Source organism: Lactuca virosa, chromosome 1, assembly GCF_052849685.1.
Source record: "Lactuca virosa cultivar CGN04683 chromosome 1, Lactuca_virosa_CGN04683_v6, whole genome shotgun sequence".
Classification (NCBI taxonomy): domain Eukaryota; kingdom Viridiplantae; phylum Streptophyta; class Magnoliopsida; order Asterales; family Asteraceae; genus Lactuca; species Lactuca virosa.
Window position 1 is genome coordinate 300785473 of NC_136426.1, and position 16172 is coordinate 300801644.

The 16172-nt window shown below is 31.1% G+C and overlaps 3 protein-coding genes across 3 annotated transcripts; all 3 read left to right on the forward strand.

Annotated features, from left to right (window-relative positions):
- The first annotated feature begins 6710 nt into the window (after nt 1-6710).
- On the forward strand, nt 6711-13264 carry LOC145130752 (uncharacterized). Its single transcript, XM_079065523.1, has 7 exons — nt 6711-6776; nt 7506-7797; nt 10902-10973; nt 11046-11125; nt 11172-11918; nt 12031-12082; nt 12369-13264. The coding sequence occupies exons 1-7, from the start codon at nt 6711-6713 to the stop codon at nt 13262-13264; spliced, it is 2205 nt and encodes a 734-aa protein (XP_078921649.1).
- Nucleotides 13265-13309: 45 nt separating this feature from the next.
- LOC145130758 (uncharacterized) lies at nt 13310-14383 on the forward strand. Its single transcript, XM_079065530.1, has one exon. It carries the CDS (start codon nt 13310-13312, stop codon nt 14381-14383), a length of 1074 nt encoding a protein of 357 aa, XP_078921656.1.
- A 93-nt stretch (nt 14384-14476) lies between these two features.
- On the forward strand, nt 14477-15675 carry LOC145130765 (uncharacterized). The gene is made up of 2 exons (XM_079065535.1): nt 14477-14967; nt 15057-15675. The coding sequence occupies exons 1-2, from the start codon at nt 14477-14479 to the stop codon at nt 15673-15675; spliced, it is 1110 nt and encodes a 369-aa protein (XP_078921661.1).
- Nucleotides 15676-16172: the final 497 nt, after the last annotated feature.

The following is a 16172-nucleotide window of genomic DNA, read 5'->3' on the forward strand; positions in this document are numbered from 1 at the left end:
AAATTACTTGGAAATAGATGTAGAAGTCATCGTCGATGTCATTGTGTGTGATATATGTGGAGATGCAGGGTATGAGCATTTACTTGCTATATGTAGTAGATGCACGGATGGCACTGCACACACTTATTGTATGAAGACAATGCCAAAAAAAGTTCCCAAACATGGTTGGTTATGTGAAGAGTGCAAAAATGGCGAGGGCTATGATCTTCCAAATCATATGGTTCAAGTGCAACCTGTCAACAAACAAGCTAATAAATCATCAACTTCAAATAAAAATAAAGAAGAAGAATGTTCTGCCAAAATTCCATTTGTACCCCTGTTACAAGAAGTCATTCATGTAAATGAGGAAGCGGATAAAGATCAAAATTGGTGGACAACGTATGGTCGTTATATGATTGTCGACAAAAATGGACTTCTCTTGGGTAAACATAGAAAATTGGATGAAGAACAATACATTAACATAATGTAAACAAAGTTTCATTTACTTCCAATTATAGCATCCTACTTTTGTTTATTTTTTTTTTATTTGTAAATGATTTTATGGTTTATTATTGGGTTGATAATTTTTATGTTTGAACCTAAATGCATAACAAATTGGGTAAGTCTATAGTTATTTGTTATCACAACCGATTTATTTAAATGTTCTAATACATTGTTGTACTCTGGTTTTGTTGCCAATTTATATTATATCAAGTTAATAAAGTTGTCTAACACAAGTCTCGATATCATCAACTGATTTATTAGGAATTTCACATACGCAATTTTTTTTCATGAAAAATTACAAAATAACACAATGTACTTGCTCCATTTTACAATTTTATCTACAAGAATACTACTATAACCAAATATACTAAAATATGCATAATATAACATCCTACTTTCAAAAATTGAACCATTAAATCGTTCAAACGTAATAGAAATAGTTTTTTTGACTTTTCAAACTTTAAAGATAAGATTTATTATGTTTAACTTTTTGAAATTGAAAAATACAAAATAATATATTTTTTGGTCAACACATGTTATAGATCTTCCAGTTAAATAGGATGCCAGTTTTAATTAATAAAGGAAGCCTTAATTACCGAATTGTTTTTAATGTTTTTTATTAATCGGAAATACAGGATAATCAATTTACATAATTGAGAATGACATTTCTGGAAATGTATTAATATAGTTTAGGCGGGAAAAATGGATTGGAGGAGGGTGGATCTAATTACATATGACAAACAAGATTGGGATTAGGATTTAAAAATCCAAATTTAAATGATACCTATTTTATCCCTTAATAACAAACAAATTTACAGGAAAATCAGTTTACAAAATTGAGAATGGCATTTATCGAAATGTATTAATATATTTTAGGCGGGAAAAGTGGATTGGAGGAGGGTGGATCTAATGAAACGTGACAATAAAGATTAGGATTAGGATTTAAAATTCAAATTTTAAATGATACCTATTTTATCCCTAAATAACAAACAAACTTTATCAGTAATATCATTATATATACTACTGCCGCCAAATTCCAACCCATTTCTCAGTCATTGAATATTCCAGCTATCAAAAAGTATGTTCATCTATTCGTTATTATTTTGTGTTTCATTTTGAAGTTATGTTTACTTATGTTAATTAATAATCTTAATTTTCTCGACAACCATCATGTAGGCCTTTAACAATGATGTGGATACAACAAAACATGAATCCAGTGAAAAACAACTTTCTCTCCAAAAAAAGAAAAAACGTGATTTGGCACTTAAATCTTAGAAATGGAATGAAGTTATTGATCTTGAAAGTTCTGATAATCAACATCAGTTGACTGATGAAGATGTGGATACAACAAATACAGTTGATTCAGTAAAACCGTTCAAAATGCCCCGACTCACAATCCAGACGCGAAACAGGTTCTTTAAGCTTCATCATCTATTAGATGACGAAGATTACGTGTATTTCTTGATATTATCATTTGTATTAAAACAGTTATTTCATAATTTCATAAAAGTAACTTAGTTTATATATTATATTTTTAAATTCTAATCACTTTAATGCTAAATTGAATATTTGTAATGTTTTCAAATTGTAGGTGTTTATTAATATTATTTTTAAATTACCTTTTGCAGAAATTTGTTGGACTCAACTGTACATATGAACCAGCCAATACAAGGTGAAGATGATGCGCCACATCAGCCTGAAGATGATGTAGGTGTGATCCAGCCAAATCCAGTTGAAAATGATGTACGTCATCCAACAGGAGCTGATGTGGCTTGGCCTGATGAAGAATGAGCGTTAATTTTAGTTTTTTAATAATTTGAATGAATTTTGGTAGTACATTCAAGTCGTAAATTTGGTATTTTATATTTGGAAATATATGGTTTTAGCTACTAGGATAATGAGATTTTAAGTTTTTTCTTATGATTATTATTGAATTTATGGTTTTTGAATCATAATTTTCATAGTATATTTGTTTATTGTTTATTGTTTATTATAGCATCCTACTTTCATTTCTTATTACAACATTATACAAATAATTGAAGTACAATGCCTGATTGAGAAAACCATTAAAGTAGAATCTGTAGTATAAAGAAATGAAAGTATGATGTTGTGGTATTCGGATACCTCATCAGTTATCCATTTTCAAAAACCAGATACGAAAAAGAAAACTATATTTGAGACAAAGGCTCTTTTCAAAACAAAATGCTCTTACATGATGTCTTTTCCAAATGAGCTGTTTTTTAAATAATATAATGAAAGTACAATGTATTAACGGGTGTTTGGTATTAATTTTAAAAGCAAGGGCTGTTTTGGTAATATATATATATATATATATATATATATATATATATATATATATATATATATATATATATATATATATATATATATATATATATATATATATATATATATATATATATATATATATTCATTCAGTAACCTGATAAACAGATTTAAAAAGACAATATTTCAGAATCATAAATAATTTCATAACCACTCATGAAAATATATGTTTATATTGTTATATTATCTTAGCATTTTATTTTGAAAAGTCAACATAAAATACAACTTTTACAGTTTTTTCTATTATGGTTCACATAAGGTAAATGACAGTTTAAACCAGCAACAACATCTATACTTGAATGCCCCAAACCTCCATCTACATACATTTTAAATTAAACGATTTAATTTAATATGATAGCGCAAATTCCTCTATAAAGTGAATGGTTACCATAAGAAACCATTTTAACTACGATTTTAAGTATGCTAAATAATAAAATATTTCTCTAGGAGTCTAGGAACTTCACTTAGTTTTCCTTCTATAAAGTCGGTAACATGTATAGATATATAAAGAAACTGTGATTTTTATGAAAATGATATTTTATACAATCAAACTTTATAAAAATCATATTACGAAAAGATAATATATTGACTTATTCACGATAAGGTACTCAAAAGTTTAAATATTTTCGTTCCTAAATTTTAGGGATAGTATTGTGTTTTAGGGGGAAAATGAGCTATAAATAGTCTCAAGTACGCTTCAGTAAAACTCAATTTTTAATACCAATATTAATACACCTAAGAGATAAAATGAGGATTTGGACCGATGAAGAGGTTAATGAACAAGTTGAATGTGTTAAAATCATGGTGCATGAATGGAGTGTTGCAAAACAGAAGAAAAGAGAGTTGGCATTGGCAAACTGGAAATAGGACGAAGTTATTGATATTTCAAGTTCTGAAGATGAACGGGTGAATGATGAAGCAAAGGAAACGGCTGATACATCCATTTCAACAACTGTTACCCGACCAATCAAGAAAACCCGAGTCACGATTCGTACACGAAGCAAGGGTTATCAGCTTAGTGACGAGTAAGAAGATGCAGTTGTGGACTCCTAAGTTTTTTTATTAGAAGTATTTTGTTAGGCGCGGATTTTATGTTTTTTCCTTCCCTAGATTGTTTAAATAAAGTTAGACATTTTCTAATGTTGGTATTTTAAATTTTTTTTATGATTATCATTGTTATTTGTAGATTTTGCACCTAGATAAAATAACAATACCTCAGTTGTCAATGTTACATAGAGGATGTTTAAACTTCATAGAGTCCACGGTAAACCTTAAATCCATCATATTTGATGATCTTTGAAACTCTATTCCATCACATGTTCTATAGCAAACCACCACTGAAAAATAGTACCTGATACAAACAATATGATAAACAATTAACTCAATAAAGTATTCCTTCTGTCCAAATACAACATCATAAATTCACTTTTTCTACAATCTAAAAGTCCTACATTAGTGGATATTGCTAATATTGAGTGGGTTTTAAAAAGTAAAATGTTTTTATATGAATAAATCTATATTGCTATTTCGAGCAATGCTGCCTAATTTTATTTTTATTGTTGGTTGGCGTCCCATTGACCATTCTGGCCCTGGAAGTTATTTTAGAAAAATGACTCACATGGATTTTCTATGTTTCAAAAAGCACCATGAATTTCAATGTTAAACATCTCAAAACCGATAAATAATTTTTTTATTGAACTAATACCGAAATATTGATTATTTATCAGATAAAAAGATAATGCATATCCAAATACATTACGGATTTTAAAAACAATTTTTTAAATATACATGCACATATATATGAATTGTATCTTATCCATTCCTAACAAACTTTAAACAGATTTATTAGAATATATATCTATAGTATCACAGTACGTCATTGACAAACAGAATTTGTGATTCAGATTAAGAGAGAAAACTTTCACCAGTTCCACAATCTGCTCATACGTATGTTTTCCATGTTTTTTAAACTATATTTTTTACTTCCTCATGTATACACCATATTCAATAACTATGTTTTTCTTTCAACATGCATAGAAGACGTTTGTTCTATAAGGTTCATAGCAACAATCTATTCTATCAGCATCATCAAAATAAAACAGGTATATGTATTTTCCTTAAGATTATCTCTTATTATATTAATATGTATTGGGATACTTATATTAGAATGATTCATACTCCAATTCCAACATTGATTCATAAAAACAAAATCACCATTAAAAACATAAAGGTAAAGAACAATATTTTTTCATTTAAACAGCTTCATAAATTTAGTTACCTGTGTCGCATCTCCATGTAACTATCTTCATCTAAGAAATGAAATATCAGACAATCAAGATCTGTCGGCAACCCATGCAGTCTTGATATATCATATAAACACCAAAAATTGTTAAAAAATATCAATATGTCAATATATATACCAAAATCATGTTCAATAAAAATAAGTACACATATATACCTTATCTCATTTCACAAATTTAGTATCTTTGTTAATTAGGTTTCCAATGTGCCAGTAAAACTGTAACATTACTCCTCTTATTTTGTGTGATAATCACATTTCACTGGTTTCACCTGCACAAAATTCGTAATAGTATCAGATGATATATCAAAATAAGAACCGTTTAAGGAGCCATCAACAGTAAATAAAACCTATGAGTGAGGATGAACCGATTTTGAGTTAAAGAAAAAAAAACCTTCTGATGGTCTCTCTTAAGATTTTCCTGAAAAAAAAAATACATAAATTGCTTAGTTTATGAAAGTGATTTTGGCCTTTATTTCTCATTCTATACCAGTAGAACAAGGATAAGCTAAAACACATTAATTGATGTTTAACTGAGATGACACAAACACAGAATCAAACCTTATAAATTACAAGACACTGATCAAGATCAAACTTAGGCACATTAATATCACAGTTGACTTTCTAATTTTCATTATCTAATACAACTACCTAAGTGACCGAAGTTGCTTATAAAGAAATATTGGGCATTGAATATCAAATAAAAGCACCTCTTATCTGTATTATCCAATTATCAGTTTCCAATTATCTTAACTAAGCTCCCAATGTAAAGATTATATGGGATTTTATTTTTGAACCTGTATATCAAAATTGTTTGAAATTCAAACATTAGAACCTGAAATGGAGAGGAAACACCATAAGGTGAGAGTAAACATTGACCTTTTAAATCCATGGAGAGAGTGAGAAATAAGATTGAGAAACTTTATGAAAAAGAAAAGGCAATTAGTAGAATCCTCCTACAATCCATTAAGAAGAAGGCGATTATGTGATAAACACTTTCTGATGGTCTCTCTTAAGATTTTCCTAAAAAAATAAATAAATTGCTTAGTTTATGAACGTGATTTTGGCCTTTATTTCTCATTCTATATCATCAGAACAAGGATAATCTAAAACACATTAATGATGTTGAATGAGATGACACAAACATAGCTAATGATGCATACCTTTCTCTTGAAGAAGATGCGATTATGAATAAACAAACACTTCATGTTGATCTCTCTTTCAAATGTCTGAAAATTATACAATAAATGCTTGGTTTAGGGATTTTCTGTTAGGTATATGGTTGAGAGATAGATATAGAGGATGAGAGTTAGACCAAAAGAAAGTGTCAGAACCTGTAAATTCATAAGCAGACGCGTCTCAACAACAAGAAAAGCAGCAACCAATAAGAAACGACATATCCTCAACGCAACCCCAGTGGGTTTCTCCAAACAACAATTGCATCGATTTCGATCTGTGGTGATGTCTAGATCTGGTGTCAACATAACTCTGTTTTGCAATCGTCGTGTAAGTCCGGATGAGAGATAGGGGTTATAGATGAGAAGGATCTGGTGGTTGTTTGACGTGGTCGTGGTAGTCGCCGATGGTTTCTATTGATGAAGGTTGTACGCGTGGAGGCTGTGTTTGGATGTTAAACGGATCAGATGAGGTCAATGAAAAGGGTAGATGCGCTTGGGAGAGAAAAAGTGGTAGATGAGTGTCAGATTCTTTAGGGTTAGAAAAAGGAAGATGGGTGTCGGCTTCTTTAGGGTTAGAAAAATGAATTCACAAATGCATCTTCCTATAAACAAAGATATATTAATCAGATTATATTAAATGTGTGAATGTATTTAAGCAAAAAAAATGTTTAAAATATATGTTCAATTAATTTAATTTGTTTTTTAAATAAGATTCAACTTTACCATAACCCATTAATTTTATCAAGAAGCTTTTTTATACTATTTATTTTATTGTCTTCCAATAAATCCACAATTTTTGTTATAATTCATTATGTTAAGACTATTTTGTGCTAATATATATATAGGGTAATAAATGTAAACATTTAAATTTTTATTATTTTCAATAGAATTGGGTGATTTATATTTTTAAACAAAATATAAGAAATTGATATGTAAAATATAACTTTAATTGAAAAATATTTCAGTGATGGATGGTCATATTACTGTTCGAAATTTTTCGACATTGCGAAGCGTTTACATATGGTGGAACATATTAGTTGTTCGATTTTTATATGTGTGGGACGATGTTGAAAATAACTAAGTCATTATTTGGCTGATTGATCGTAACGTAAGTATTAATACAATAAAATAAATATGTCATTTTTTTGTCTAATATTCTATTTATTATTTACATAATTGTTAATATATTACATATCCAGAGAGACAAAATGATTGCCATCGTCCCACAATGTTTAAGGCAAACAGTTTTGAACATGAATTTGGTTGGACGTGTATTGTCCTTAAATCATTTCCAAGTTGATCAGTTTTTCGAAAATCACCCCACCTATCAAAGTTACAAAATTTTCTTTGGTGATTGGGCAATACTGATAAAAATTAACACGGTGTTTACTCGATTGGGAAATGATGTCGCCAATTCATTTCCACATTATCCATTATGTTCTTCTATCACAAGCCTCGCAAGAGATTTTAGCAATCGAAGAATGATGATTGGTACATTTATATATTTAATTATATATATTTTGTTTTTATGAATTGCATACGACAAATTAAATTTATAGTAATTTTGATATATTTTAGATGTTACTGGAAAAATCGTTTGGGGAAGACGAATTACACCATTCTATGCATTTGAACTATTTCTCCAAAATGAAATGTAAGTGTGTGTGTATATATATATATATATATATATATATATATATATATATATATATATATATATATATATATATATATATATAAGGTGAGGTTCAATAGAGAACCATAATTAACCAATGAACCAGGTAACCAATCGTGAGCGTCGGAAATCATAACAATCAACAGCCAAAGAAATAGATGTACACTTTTACATTGGATGCACATACACCGGATTATACCAAAAAATCCACCATTTACAAAAAAACCCACCACTTTTTTTCATTTAAAATTTTTTTAGGCCATGTTTTTTATCGAAAAAAAAACCGAATATACCGTTGTTCACGATTTTTCGTCCTCTTTCCATAGAGATCCATGATGATATATAAAAAACGAACTTTTTTTTTTCGAAAAAAACCCACTTCATTTTCTTTGATGAAAAAAGTTAAGGTCTATTTTTTTATAGAAAAAAATTAATAAATTTATCAAAATTCATATTTTTTGTACTTTTTTAAACATAGATTCATATTCATGTTTAAAAAAACAAAAAAAAAACAATATTTCAGTTCAGATTAACATTGTGAACCTGTTCAGATTCATATTCTAAACTTGTTCAGATTCACATTGTGAACCTCCTTAGATTCACAGTGTGCATAATAATAAGTCAGATTCATAGTGTGAATCTGAACTGATCGGAGCTTTTTCACATTGTGAATGTTAAAATTTGAAATGTTTACAGTTTAGATTCACACTGTGAATCTACACTGATCGATGTTTTTTTTTTTTTTTTTTTGTGAACCTTCTCAGATTCACAGTGTGCATAATAGTAATTCAGATTCACAATGTAAATCTGAACTGTTCGAGATTTTTCATATTGTGAATGTTAAAAATTGAAATATTTACAGTTTAGATTCACAGTGTGAATCTACACTGTAAGAGTTTTTTTTTTTTTTTTTTTTTTTTTTTTTTATAATCAGTGTTGATGTTTATTAATAGAGTACAAAAAATTAATATTTTTGGTATAATTAGTTTTTTTTCATAAAAATAAACTTAAATATTGAAAAAACTAAGAAAATTAAGTGGGTTTTTTTTGAAAAAAAAAGTTTGTTTTTTATATATCATCATAGATCTCTATTGGAAAGAGGACGAAAAATCGTGAACAACAATATATTCGGTTTTTTTTTTCGATAAAAAACTTGGCCTAAAAAAATTTTAAATGAAAAAAAGAAGTGAGTTTTGTTATAATCCGGTACATGTGCGTCCATTATAAAAGTTTACAACCCTTCCTTTTGCCGTTGATCGCTTTAAATTCCGACGTTTTGGATTGGTTCATTGGTTCTTTGATTAATAATGGTTCTCTATTGAACTTTTCTATATATATATATATATATATATATATATATATATATATATATATATATATATATATATATATATATATATATATATGGGGATAGGGAATATACATTACAGCCCCACCTAAGCTTAGGTACTAAACCTCTAAAATATGTCGTTTTAACTTCGTAAATATACCCGGTTTGGTTTCACTTGGTAAATATATCATCCTCGATAACATTTCTTTCTTTCATTATCGTTTTACCATCTCTGTTTTCTTTCCTAAACCCTATACCCTAAACACTAAACCCTAAACCATAAACCTAAACCCTAAACCCTAAACCCTAAACCCGAAACCTAAACCCTAAACCCTAAAACTAAACCCTAAACCCTAAACCCTAAGCCCTATTGTGTCGATCTTGAATTTACATCTTCAAGTATTAATCGTGAATCCATTAACCGTAATCTTTATATAGTAAAACAATGTATTTTCAAGAGGTTTAGTACCTAAGCTTAGGTGGGGCTGTAATGTATATTCCCTTTTCCCTATATATATATATATATATATATACACACACACACACACACACGCTAACATAATGTATTATATTTAAATATATTAACCAATTTTCATTGTTATTATGTGTTTTAACAACATTTTGTTTAAATCAATAAGGGACATATTATCAAGTTGATGTTCAGTCACGTACTGATGAGCCTTATGATACAATTGTATCTTGCAATATTCAATCAATCAATAATTTATGTCTCTAGGGTCAAGTTGGTCCACCTAAATTTGCGTAAGTTAACTGTGTGCGACATTATATATAGTTTCATTATTTACATATTAATTATTTTAATATACCTTACTAACTATATATTACATGTCCATACATATAATATTTTGGTTTCTACTGTACTAACCGATGTCACGTTGGATCCAAGGATACCGGAAGCTGAGCGAATTAAAATTAGAGATAGAGAGAATAATTAATTTTTCTACAGTTATTTGTTGGCGGATTATGTAGTAGTTATTTGTTTGCGGATTATGTGGTAGTTATGTGTTTGCTGATTTTTAGGAGGTTGTTTGCTTTCGTACTTTTTATATTTATTTGTTTGCGGATTTTGTGATATGGATTTTTAGTATGTTATAATGATTTAAAACTTTTAAGTTTATAAATTATAATTTCTTTGTTTGACTACTTTGTTTATATTATTTAGTTTTGTTATTTCTGTTTATGAGATATTTATACAGTTGTATAATAAGTAAGACAAATAATGTACCAAATAAAAATTACAAATATCATTTAAATATAAATCAATCAATATGTATTGTTTCAAATATTGAAAAAAAAACTATTAAAATTTGAAAGAAATATTTACTGAAAAATACTAATGAGACTTCAAATCAATATATATCGACAAAAAACAAAAACTATTAAAACATTACTTCAAATATTAAAAAAAACAATATAATTTAATGTAAGGATCAGTCTCATATATGAATAATTAGTTCACCTCAATCAATGTTTGATTAATACGGTTATAAGTATTGTATATAAAAAACGTTTTTTTTATTACAATGTGTTATAAAAAAAATCTACATTATTGTTTTTACATTTTTACAGTTGACATGGTGATTGTAGACAATGAAAATAGGCCTAATGAGGCTGTCCAACTTGATGTAAATGCACAAAAGGGTATGTTTCATATGTGCAACATGATTAATACATTATCTTTATGCATAATTCATCCAAAAAAAATTATTGCAGAAAAAAGGAAATTGTATAATAAGACATATTATGAACGACTAAAGGAAAAGAAGAAAATAAGACGAACAACTAATGGAGAAGTAAGTAGTCAAAACATGACACCTATGGCAAATGTGTCTACATTAGAGGACCCTGACCGATATTACTAATGCAACTCCTACAAGTGTATTGGATTTTGCTCAAAGGAAGTCGATTAAGAACAGAATTGCATATCAACGACGCAAGGAACGGAGCTCACCGACAACACCTATTGAAATTAGTCAGGAGGATCCATATAACTTTGTTTATAATGGTATCCCTAAAGAACATCGTGTTTTGAAGGTGCAGAAACCATGTGTTTATTGTGGAGCAAAACGATTTCAGTTTGAATTCCCTACCTTTTGTTGCATGGATGGTAAGACAAAGTTAGCACATTCCTCTATTCCTGAAGAGCTACTCAATCTCTTCACATCCAGAAACGAATTAGGTAGGACCTTTAGACAAATGATACGTTGCTACAACAACAACTTTTCTTTCGCATCAATGGGCGTCAATTATGATAAAACATTGACAAATATGACATCTGGAGTATACACTTTTTGTGTGAATGGTGGAGTATATCATAGAATCGTTCAGTTATTTCCAAGAGATGGAATACCTCGGTACTTACAATTGTATTTTTACGATGCTGATTATGAGATGTCACATAGACTCCAGAGGAAGAATATTAATAAAGAAATTGCTAAAAAGTTAATTCGTGTTCTTGCTACAAACCCATACATGAAGACATTTCGAAGACTTGCTGATCTAGGACCGCTTGACAATTACAAAGTCACTTTAAATGCATCGGTAGAACTTGATCAAACGGTATACAACCGACCAACCACATCTGAGGTACCATAATACTTTTTGTTTACAAATTATAAAATAATTAAATCATGTATGACATATGACTGCATATTACACACCATATTTAATCATATTGTTTCTATCATAAAAACCTCAGGTTGCTGGTATTTGGGTTGAAGGTAACGACAACATAGCCGCATATAAACGAAGTATTATCGTTTATGGAAAATCCGACAAACCGCAAACAATTCAGTCTTACTTGGGATGTTATGACCATTGTGTTATCCTTTATTTTTTCCTAATGGTGAGTCTGGATGGCATTATAATATCCCAAGACATGGATTTCCCATCAATAATATTATTAATGACGATGAAGAATGCGATGAGGATTTAGAAGGTACACATATCATAACTTTTTAGATTTTATGTAAACTAACAAACCTTACATTCTGTACATATCACTAATTTTTTTTTCACAACATCAACATTGTGTAGACTCTAATACAAAAACAGGGCGGAATACTATAAGTATGCGAGAGTACTATTGCTATAAGTTTCAAATCCGGTCAACTTATAATGTAATTTTGCTGGGAGGGAGATTACTACAACAATTTGTGGTAGATATCTACATCAAGCTTGAGACTTCACGTTTGGAATTTTGTAGAAAAAATCAGTCAAAAATAAGAGCTGATTTATACCAAGGTCTTGTGGACTGTGTTAATGCTGGTGAGGTTCGACCGACTATGATAGGGCAACGTGTTGTGTTGCCTGCAAGTTTCATCGGAGGCCCCCGTGACATGCGACGACGATTTCTTGACGCCATGACTTTAGTTCAAGATGATGGGAAGCCTGGCATATTCCTAACAATGACATGCAATCCAAACTGGCCAGAAATAAAAAATGAGTTACTCCCTTGGCAGACAGCTCAAGATCGACCGGACCTTGTGTCAAGAGTTTTTCATGCTAAGTTAGAGGATCTTAAGAAACAACTCTTCAAGAAGCACATCCTTGGTGTGGTGGGCGCACACGTTTATGTCATTGAGTTTCAAAAACGCGGTTTGCCACATGCACATTTCCTCTTGATAATGATGCCTCCACACAAGCTTACTAATGCAGACCAGTATGACAAAATAGTATGTGCTGAAATTCCAGACCCAAAAAGGCATCCTAAAATGCACGAACTGGTTGTCTCACACATGATACATGGTCCTTGCGGTAACTTAAATTCTGATTGTCCTTGTATGAATAATGCACAAAAGAAATGTCGTTTTCGATACCCTCGACAATTAAACGAAACCACGTTACAAGGAAATGACTCATATCCTGTGTACCGAAGGAGGGATAATGGTATAGAGGTGGAAATACGAGACCATAAGATGGATAACAGATAGGTGGTCCCGTATAACCCAAAGTTGTTAATGATGTTTATTTGTCATATGAATGTTGAGGTCTGCTCGACTATAACCTCTGTGAAATATGTGTTTAAGTATATTTACAAAGGTCACGACAAACAAGTTATCAATATTGATCCGGATGGACAACCTGTTGTTATCAATGAGATAAAATGGTTTCAAGATGCACGATATGTCTCGCCTCCCGAGGCAATATGGAGGATTTTTTGCTTCCTTCTTTCTCAGATATACCCTTGTGTGATGGCTTTGCAGATGCATCTCCCAGGTCAGCAGATGGTTAGGTTCAGTGAGGATGATATGCTAACTGACGTTGTTGAAAAGGAAAGAGATAAGAAATCAATGTTGACTGCATTTTTTCTAAAAAATAAAGAAGATATCAGTGAGAGAGAATATAAATATATAGATTTTCCAAAAAACTTTACGTGGGATCCGAATTTACGTCATTGGAATCGTCGACAACAAGGACTAATGCGAGGTCGTTTGGTTTCTGCTAATCCCGCTGAAGGGGAGCGATACTACCTTCGACTCCTTTTATCTCATATTAGTGGCCCGACATGTTTTGAAGATCTCTACACAGTCAACAACATAAAACACCCAACATTTCTGAAAGCAGCTCTTGAAAAAGGGTTAATAGAGTCCGATGATGGTTTATCACAATGTATTACAGAGGCATCTTTCTTTCAATTTCCCAATGCTCTTAGAAGGTTGTTTGCAACGATTTTGGTTTTTTGCGAGCCAGGAGATGTTCGTAAGTTATGGAATGACCACTACAATGCACTTTCAGAAGATTATAGGCGACAATACGGAAGTATCGAGAGAGTCCAGAATATGGTCCTCACCGACATCATGGTATTCCTACAATCTATGGGTGATGATATTGATAATTTTGATATTCCAAAGATAGATCAAAATGTCGATTTAGAATTTGGAGTTTTTCATGAGGTACAAGAAGAATGTTCTATAGTTATAGAATCTGAACATTTAATGGCCCGAGATTTTCTCAATCCTGAACAAAAATTTGCATATGATGAGATCATACGGCATGTCGATAATGATATTCCAGGAGTGTTCTTCATAGACGGTCCCGGTGGAACATGAAAGACATTTTTGTACAAAGCTTTACTTGCTAATATCCGTTCGTGTGGTCATATTGCACTTGCCACCGTTTCATCGGGTGTTGCGGCTAATAACATGCCAGGGGGGAGAACAGCTCACTCTCGCTTTAAAATTCCCATCAATCTTGAAAATAACCCGGTCTGCAGGATTTCAAGACAAAGTGGCACGGATCAACTGCTTCGGACTGCAAAGTTAATCATTTGGGATGAATCGTCGATGGCTAAAAGACATGCATTAGAGGCTGTTGACCGTACAATGAAAGCTATCACTGGGGTGATGCTACCCTTTGGTGGAAAGATAAGGGTTTTAGGAGGTGATTTTAGACAAGTGTTGTCGGTCGTTAGACGTGGAACACAAGCACAGACAGTTAATGCTTGCATACAAATGTCGCCTCTTTGGTCTTCGATTGTCAAGTTGCGGTTAACCATAAATATGAGAGCACTAACCGATCCATGGTTCTCAGACTTTCTATTACGTGTCGGTGATGGAGTTGAAGAAACGGTGCACGAAAACTTTATTCGCATCCCTGATGATATGGTAATTCCCTTCACTGAAAAAGAAAAATTGTTGAATGCTTTGATTGATGCAATATATCCGTCCTTGGAAATTAATATATCTGCATCGGATTATATTATTTCGCTGCAATACTATCCAGAAGAAATGATAGTGTCGATGAGATTAATGATTATTTGATCGGTCGATTCCATGGAGAAGAGATAATTTACTATAGCTTTGATGAAGCCATAGACGATATAAATAACTTCTATCCCGTGGAATTCTTGAACACTCTCAGTGTTAGTGGTTTGCCCCCTCATTACCTAAGACTTAAAGTTGGATGCCTGGTAATACTGTTACGAAATCTCGATCCATCAAATGGATTGTGTAACGACACCCGATTGATATATAAAAGTTTTCAGCACAATGTCATTGATGCCGAAATAGCTGTTGGTCAACATGCTGGGAAGAGGGTATTTTTGCCAAGGATTCCTCTAAGTCCGTCTGAAGATGACATGTTCCCGTTCAAGCTGAAGAGAAAACAATTTCAAATTCAATTATGTTTTGTGATGACGATCAACAAAGCTCAGGGACAAACAATTCCAAGTGTAGGTATTTGTCTATCGGAATCGGTTTTCTCGCATGACCAACTTTATGTGACATTATCTAGAGGGATATCACGTTCCAATACAAAAGTTTTAGTGAAGCTTGACGAACAATTCAACGACAGTGAAGTCTATACATCAAATGTGGTGTATAAAGAAATGTTGCACGATTAATGGTGCACAATCAATCATGTGTTCGTGTGCATCAATAAAGAGTCCCAACTTTTTCATTTTTAGTTCTTACGGATTTCGTTTATGCCAGCATGACTCTCATTGATAATTGTTTAGACGTAGTAAACTATTTGTGCAAAATAACTAATCGCCACCTCTACCAACTAATTTCTGAAAAAAGTATTCGCACCCGGCGCTTGGCGGGGGTAAACGGCTAGTGTGTGTATATATATATATATATATATATATATATATATATATATATATATATGTTAGAATTTTGAAAAAACTTCTATAAAAATAATCGCTATAAAATCTGGCACCAAACAAGTAATAATTAAAGAGGTAATGTTAGAAAAAAAATGAGGTATTAATAGCAGAATGTTATTTAATTTGTTAGGACCGCCTATAAAACTATCACACATAGCCACACAGGATTTCAAATTCCAATAGATTATAATATAAAAAAAACAAATGGCCGAGAGGTTCTTAACCATTAA

Bases quoted from the DNA above. Each gene is read 5' to 3' on its own strand.
- LOC145130752 (XM_079065523.1), top strand. From the start codon at position 6,711: ATGGTTTCTATTGATGAAGGTTGTACGCGTGGAGGCTGTGTTTGGATG. The intron at 7,798-10,901 runs GTACATTTATAT...ACATTTTTACAG, and splicing joins CAATCGAAGAATGATGATTG to TTGACATGGTGATTGTAGAC. The intron at 12,083-12,368 runs GTATTATCGTTT...AACATTGTGTAG, and splicing joins CATAGCCGCATATAAACGAA to ACTCTAATACAAAAACAGGG.
- LOC145130758 (XM_079065530.1), top strand. From the start codon at position 13,310: ATGAATGTTGAGGTCTGCTCGACTATAACCTCTGTGAAATATGTGTTT.
- LOC145130765 (XM_079065535.1), top strand. From the start codon at position 14,477: ATGCCAGGGGGGAGAACAGCTCACTCTCGCTTTAAAATTCCCATCAAT. The intron at 14,968-15,056 runs GTTGAATGCTTT...AATACTATCCAG, and splicing joins TTCACTGAAAAAGAAAAATT to AAGAAATGATAGTGTCGATG.